Below are 7,163 nucleotides of genomic sequence, written 5' to 3'. Positions count from 1 at the left end.
GGGACGCGGCGGAGCTGGGCAGGCACAAGGGCACCTGCCCCGCGCCGCGCCAAGCCCCGTGGCCTGTGACATGCCTCTCTACGAGTCCTTCGGAGTCCTTGAACAGACAACCATTTCTTTTTCTCACTGAGGCTTTTAAAAAGCAACATAACAACAACAGCTTTATTGTGAACGTAACCTAATTAATATTCCAACCGGACTGGATGCTGCTAAAGGAAAGTGACTTGCGTGACCCCCAGTTTTGAAGTATGTGAATGTGTTGACAAAACATCGGAAGGAAGGTTTGACGAGTAACTGCGTGTCTTCCGCTTTATGCTCGCTGTTTTCGGAACTGGGAGAACTCGCCCATTATTTGCGAGCACCCGTCTGTCCCCCGCGGGACACGCGACACGCTGCTGTCGACGTCGCGCGTCGCCGCGGCCGGGTTGGCCAGGGACGGGACGGAAAGGAAAACGACTGGACTTGTGTTGTGGTGCTTTCCTTCTCTGTCGCCGTGGCTGTCGCCGCCCCGGCCGCCGCCGCCGCGCCACCACCGCCCCGACGCAACCGAACCTGCCGCGTGTGATATTCGATAACCGGCGCGCAGCGCGCGCGGATTTAAATGATGGATGAAGCTGCACGCGGGGCGGGGCGGGGCGGGGGGTGGGGCTGCCGCCGGGGAGACGCCTCTTCCTTCCGCGGGGGTTACGAAATGCGTCGCTTTCCTCTGCAGGAATGTGTCACCGGCAGCGCGCCGCCCCGTCGTCGCCGCCACCGCCGCGGATGCGAGGCCTGCTCGGCTGTTGGGAGGGACGCATCTCAAACGCGACGCAAAGTAATGAAATGGGACAAAAATGACTGGGGTGAGAATTAGTAAAAGAGTGGTAGTACTCATGATTTTAACTGTCACGCCGGTTGACTTTATGAACTCGTGTAATTTGGACAATGGACCAAAACCTTGTGATCCTAGCCCGTCAACTTGACGACACTGACCTTTATCGTGAAGGGTATTGTATCGTAAAACCGTTCCCTTTTCTCACCGCGTACCTGCATTTCCGTCTTGTTGCTCCCAGTGTATCCGGTCCGTTTGGCCATTCCCGAAAGAAGTAGTGTGTAGCAAAAGAATTGACCCGCAGCGCGTACCGAGGGGAGCGCTTTCCCTTTCCAGCAGTCGCGCCTCCTCCTTTGCACTGCCCTGCTCCTCCCCAATCTTGGACCGAACTGGCCGGCCAGGGGCCCCGACAACACACAACGGCTCTCTCGGATCCTCGCTGATAACAGCTGCAGGAGGGCCGGAGGCTGCTGGGGGCGGGGTGGGCGTTCCGCACACTCAGCGTGTGTCCAGCGCATGCAGCGTCTCAAGCAAATGGAGCGAGCGGCCGGCGGAGAAATCGAAAAAATATATATGTATACCGGTGTACCACCAGAAAAATGAAATAGCTGTATATCAATCGTGGTAGTCTAACCGACCATTTCAGGAAAGACCCCTCGTAGTATTATTTTTGCAACCCTCCCATCGGCCATATCCTAAAATTTGTTGGGGCCCATTAGAACTCAAGTGCTACCATACCTAAATGACCATCAAAGCTCAAGTGCCATACTTTAATGACCATGCCTGAATTAAGCATATCAAATGGTCGTTCCGCCCCTTTGGTTTTTGGAATTAACTATTCATTTTTCTAGCACCCTTTGCTTACTGGCACCATATAATTTATCAATGGGTCTGTGTCTATGTCCCGAGTCAGTCCCTACTATCGTTTCATTTTATTTGATGTTTTTGTTCGTAAACCCACCTTGTTTTGCGGGGTGCCGATGGCGGAGCCCCTCCCAAGGGCGTGTTGTGCGGGGCGGGGCGGGGCGGTCGTGTGGGAGGTACACCTCGAGGTACACGATGGTCTCCAAACACGCCGCGAGGAGAGGTAGCCGTTCATCACTTTCACACGGGAATTATTTAATCCCCTTTCACTCCCTTCTCCTTGTGTTGCCTCCCCACCCCTCCCGTGTGGTGTGTGGCGGGGCCCGGCGCGCCTGCTGCAAAGCACCGTGCTAAAGCTGGAGAAGGATGATATGACGCCACACACACACACTCACACCAACAAACACACACACACTCACAGCACGCGATACACATTGGCATCATCCTCAAACCGGACGGACCCGGGCGGCTGGTGTGGCGGGCCAGACCGGATGGAGAGGGCACGGGGGGTCACCACCACGACACGACGCGCCGCCACACCGCCAAAACACACAGATATTCGACATTTATCTAACGGGATAACATGCGGCCTGTCAATACACAGAGCTCGTTTGGAGCGCGCTGTGGCCATAATGTGACCACGGTTGGTCGGGCCGGGCCGCACCCGGGAGAGTTCGTGCGGTTACTTTCGGCGGGTGTACCTGTGGGTGCTTTTAAGCGGTCTTTCCCCGGTCCTCGTAGCCCTCCGTGCGCCACGGTAAAGGACGCCGTATTCAGCGCTTTCTGCATTTTTGTTTGTCATTATAGCGGTTGTGTTTACCGCATGGAGGCGAGCGCGGAGGGGACATGTCACTGAACTGTCGGCCTGCTCGCCAGCCGCCAGGAGCACTGCACGCCGCTGCGCGCGCCGGCCGGGGCCCCGTGCGGGTAGGCAAGCCGCCCGCACGCCTGCGTGCCGTACAGCATGGTTGCAGAAGTGCACGGCGCCAGCCCCTGCTCTCCACTGCCACTCGTTGAAGAGGGGTTCTGAAGAAGGTCATAGGGTGATTCGGCCTGTTCATCTTCGTAGTTTTGCCTATCGTCTCTGACCATGGTGCCTTACGGAATTTACCGAGTAGGCAACCTCGAGGCAACCCGCCCGCACGACACGGCGTGATGGCTATACCCATCACTCTATAGAGTCTAACTGCGGAAGTGGTGGGGAGAATGCGAATTAGCTATACACCTGGTATCTTAACCACCCTGCCATAAGAAAATAGTGCAACTTTATTTCATAAATTTTTGCCATTCCTTCGAGATATCTTTCGAAGCGGGCCGAGAAAATAGTATCGTCGTGGATGGGATTTGGGATTTGTTGATCGCCTTGTTCATGTGAGATGTGCAGTCTACTCCAGAGTTTCCTGGCACTCCCACTACAAACCTCAAAGGGGGGTTGCGGGAACCGACCATAAAGGTGTCTCTTCCCACAGAATGTAAACAACGCAAACGCAGCCTGCCCATGTGCGTGCGTGTGCGTTTCGAACATCCGCCATTGCCTGATCCGTTTGTTTGGTGCGTTGCAGGTCCAGCCTCGGGAGTACGCCACGCGACGCCACGCCGCGCCTGCCCTCCTCACGGGACCACTCTTCGTCGAGCACCGCTCGGGCCCCGCAGCGCCACGCCGCGCCACGCCGCGCCACGCCCAGCGCGGAGAAATTGGCGTCGCGCGCGCGCCCGCGCGTGTGTGTGTGTGTGTATGTGTGTGTGTGTTGTGCGAGGAAGGGAGGAGAGAGGTTTGGAGGGGGTGGTGACCCAGCCTGCAACCCGTTGTACCACATTCCGTGCCGCGAGATGAGAAGAGCCTGAGGAGGAAAGGAGAGAGAGAGAGAGAGAAAGGGATACAGGGAGAGGAGAGTTGGAGGCAAAGTAAGGCGAAGTAGTGAAGCGAATGCCCCAATGCCATGGCCACGTCCCAGCTGCCCTGCCCGGCTCCGAGGACGGGCCCCTCCGGAGGCTTCCCCGGAGGCGTCCCCGGAGGCAGCGTCCCCGGGGGCCAGCACAAGTCGCAGCAGAGCCACGACTCCGGGACGTACTTAGACTGGGCGCCGGAGCAAGAGTCCCCGCCTCCGGGGGCCGACTTCGTGACGGTGGTCTCGGTGGAGGGGGGCGGGGTCGCGCCAGTCCCGCTTGAGAGGATGTCCCCCTTCGTCACCGTGCTGTCCATCGGCCCCGCGGCCCCGGGCGCCGCGCCCGCAGGCCCCGCGGCCATGGCGCCGCAGACCGTGGTGCACGTGGAGGGGCGGTCGCGGCCGCTGCCCGAGGGCGCCGAGGAGGTCTCCGTGTACCGCCTGCCCGGCGACCGCCTCGGCTTCGGCCTCAAGTTCGAGGGGGGCGCGGGGGCCCTCGGCGGCCCCGGAGACCCCGTGCGCCGCCTGCTCATCCAGTCCTGCGCCCCGGAGAGCCCCGCCTCCAGGGCGCTCTGCTCCTGGGGGCCGCTGGGCGAGGGCGACGAGATCCTGGAGATCGACCAGGTGCCCGTCAACACCATGACCAAGGCGGAGTGCGTGCACGCCATGAAGGAGAGCAAGGTGGTCATGAGGCTGGTCGTGCGGGGCAGCGGCCGGCCCGTGGTGTGCGGCGAGCTCAAGAAGGCCAACACCGCCGACACGTCCAGCCCGCCTCCGCCCATCCCGCCCAGGAAGGGCAGGACGTCGAGCGGTGGCTCGGCACCGCCGTCGCCGCCGGGTCCGGACAGCATCGGGCCGCCCAACACCTTCGCGGACGCCGACGTCAGCCACTCGGGGAGTCTGTCCAACGCGGATGTGGAGCACGAGAAGCAGTCTCTGTCCAGGTACGTACGGCAGGTTAGGGAATGAGTCACCTTAAAGTAAAAACAACAAGAAAAAGCCGGAAAATTATGGAGTGGGCGCATGTTCCGTTCTCCCTCTGTCATCATTCTGCTGACAAGTCTGTTTGTTCCCAGGACATCCAGCGCCTCCAGCGCCGCGTCTAGCGCGAGCCGCCTGGCCAGCAAGCGCACGTCCCCGCTGACGCCGCGCGCCGGGAAGCGCAACAGCCTGAACCTGGCCAGCGGCCCGCTGCCGCCCGACGCCGAGGTGTACTTGGATCTGCTGTCCCTGGAGCGCGGACAGGGCCACGGCCACGCGGACAGCGAGTCGGACGACACCAACAGCAGCCTGTCCACCGTGGTGGCGCTCCCGTCCACCAGCAACTCGAGCCTGTCCGCGTCCTCACCTACGACCCCCATACCCCCTGCGCCACCGCGGCCTATCGACCTGGCCAAGCTGCTGGGTCCCTTCGAACGCCTGGAGAGGGAGCTGGCGGCTGAGCCGGCGGGCCAGGACGAGGCTTCCGCGGTGACCCCGTCGGCCGCACCCGCGGCCCCGGAGCCGGCCTTCGTCTTCCCCGAGCTGCAGCCGCCGCCCAGCTTCCAGGACGCGCCGCTCAGCTACGGCAACGAGGAGGTGCGGCCCCGCGTCCTGGAGCAGCCCCTGGACCAGCCGCTTGACCAGGTTCTGGAGCAGGACCGGGAGGTGAGTGGCAACGCCGTGGCGTTCATCCACCCAGCCGGCGCGCCAAGTTCACACGGCCTCTTTAAGCATCCCATGTTTTCTCACAGGTCCACGACGACACGGAGTCGAGCGACGCCGCGGGCGACGCGGCCAGGAACAGCAAGAAGAAGCGCGCGCCGCCGCCCCCGCCGCCCCGGGGTCGCCCCCAGCCGCAGGCGCCGCCCCCGCAGCCGCCGCAGCCCGCGCCGCGCGGCGACCGCCTCCCGCGGCTGGTGCACTGCGTGCCCAAGGAGGGGCTCGCGGTCGCACCCAGCGGGCCCTCGCCCTCACCGGCATCCCCACCGCCGGCGACGCGCACCTCGGTGCGGCCAGCCACGGACACAATCCCGGAGCCGCTGGAGAGGCTGATCGAGCGCCAGCACCTGCTCGACCTCATCACCCCTAGCACCAAAGTGCCCGCCGCCGCCAGTGACGCCGACAGGGACGCGCAGACCAAAGTCGAGGTCGAGGACGCGCCCGTCGAGATCAGCGAGGTTACGGAGGACGACGCGGAGGAGGGTGACGGCGTAGACGGCGAGGTGACACTGCGCCTCCCCGACCTCGTCATGGACTCCCAGCAGCACGACGGTGACACCAAGTTCGGCGAGGATGACGACGGTGACGCCCTGGAGGACGGCGAGGACTTCGCGTCCTACCGGAGGAGTCTGTCCTCGCCGCTCCCCACCATCGGCGAGGACGAGGAGGAGGCGGAGCAGCGAGGCGAGGCGGCCAGGTGAGTCGCAGGCCATAGACTCGGTCTACTTCGAGGACAATTTATCAAAACCGAGACCGGGCCGCTACGCCACACCGTTTCTCTCGCTCACGGGGGGTATCAGAGCTCGGGGCTCCGAGGAGGACATCTGCAGGACGCCTACAGCTACTTGGTAGAGTAGGCGGACGGGTCGGCCTCGCGTGGCGGGGTGGTGGGGCGGGGCGTGTGGTGATGTGCCGCGCTGTGGTGCAGTGGTGTGGTGTGGTGTTCGAACCAGTCTGCGAGGAGGAACTTTCACTGATACCTCAATGCCTGATTCGCGACACTGGGTAGGAGGAGGCGGTGAGGCTGGTGCTGATGTTGCTGCCGGTGCCGGTGTCCTTACGAACCTCGCTGAAAAGGCGAGATAGGCGTCCGCTTCTGCGAACTAAACGAAAGCCACTTGCCAGCAGAAAAAAGGATGCCACCACCGTGTTGGTTGGTTGGTGCAGACCTTCCCAGGGCTCCGGCAAGGTCATGGGAAAAACGAGGGCGGAGAGCGCAGCATGGATATGTTTAAGACTGCCAGGCGGACAAGTAGACTGCCGTAGGCGGAATTCTCGCGTGAGATGTGAGAGGAAGGAAACTTTAATCTTGTAAGAGACGCGGCTAAGACGCCACTTTTTAAAGGGATGGTGCATTTAACAACATATTAACTCTTTAATTACCCTGTGGCTTTGTGATTATAGGTTTTGGCCACACCATTCTAGAGCATGAAATTTTGTTCATTCGCGCCGCTCGACTTCATCATAGAAAGTTGTAATTTAATTAAGCCCGCCCATAGAATGCAAGATCATGACAAAGTATCGAAAGCGATTAACGACTCCTCGCGGCTAATGGTAGTCGTGCAAGGGGGGACGATGGGGATCGTGTTGTGCAGGAGGACCTGTCCGGCCTAGGCTAGAGCTGGAGGTGGGGAAAGGCGGTGAGGACGCGAACAGGTTCAATCCCTTTGTGCCGCTCTGCATCGCCCCGCCCCGCCAGCGCAGCCGAGCCGACTCCATTCTGACACCGGCTCGGCCGAAATAAATATTGAAATGTGAAAGAAGTCGCGCCGCCGCCGGTCGGGCCGGGCCGGGCCGGGCCGGGAGCGGGAGGTTTCTCTCATCAGTCGCGGGGTCGACAGCTCTCGGGGTGATGTCATGTCAGCAGCCCGCCCGGGCGGCACGGGGCGGGGCGGGGCGGG

General features: G+C 61.7%; 1 protein-coding gene across 1 annotated transcript in view; it reads left to right on the top strand.

The window, feature by feature from the left end:
- Positions 1-7,163, top strand: part of LOC113203643 (nascent polypeptide-associated complex subunit alpha, muscle-specific form-like) — a 98,337-nt gene that overhangs the window by 4,030 nt on the left and 87,144 nt on the right. Inside the window, exons 2-4 of the mRNA XM_052267600.1 lie at positions 3,238-4,505; positions 4,638-5,208; positions 5,295-5,959. Coding sequence (XP_052123560.1) covers positions 3,616-4,505; positions 4,638-5,208; positions 5,295-5,959 — 2,126 coding nt within the window. The 5' untranslated portion in view covers positions 3,238-3,615. The remainder of the gene's footprint in view (positions 1-3,237; positions 4,506-4,637; positions 5,209-5,294; positions 5,960-7,163) is intronic.

The sequence above is a fragment of the Frankliniella occidentalis genome, unplaced genomic scaffold, assembly GCF_000697945.3.
Source record: "Frankliniella occidentalis isolate FOCC.00 unplaced genomic scaffold, Focc_3.1 Scaffold4, whole genome shotgun sequence".
In the NCBI taxonomy this organism is placed as follows: domain Eukaryota; kingdom Metazoa; phylum Arthropoda; class Insecta; order Thysanoptera; family Thripidae; genus Frankliniella; species Frankliniella occidentalis.
The sequence above is the reverse complement of the archived record's forward strand: the minus strand, read 5'-3'. Positions and strand labels throughout refer to the sequence as shown.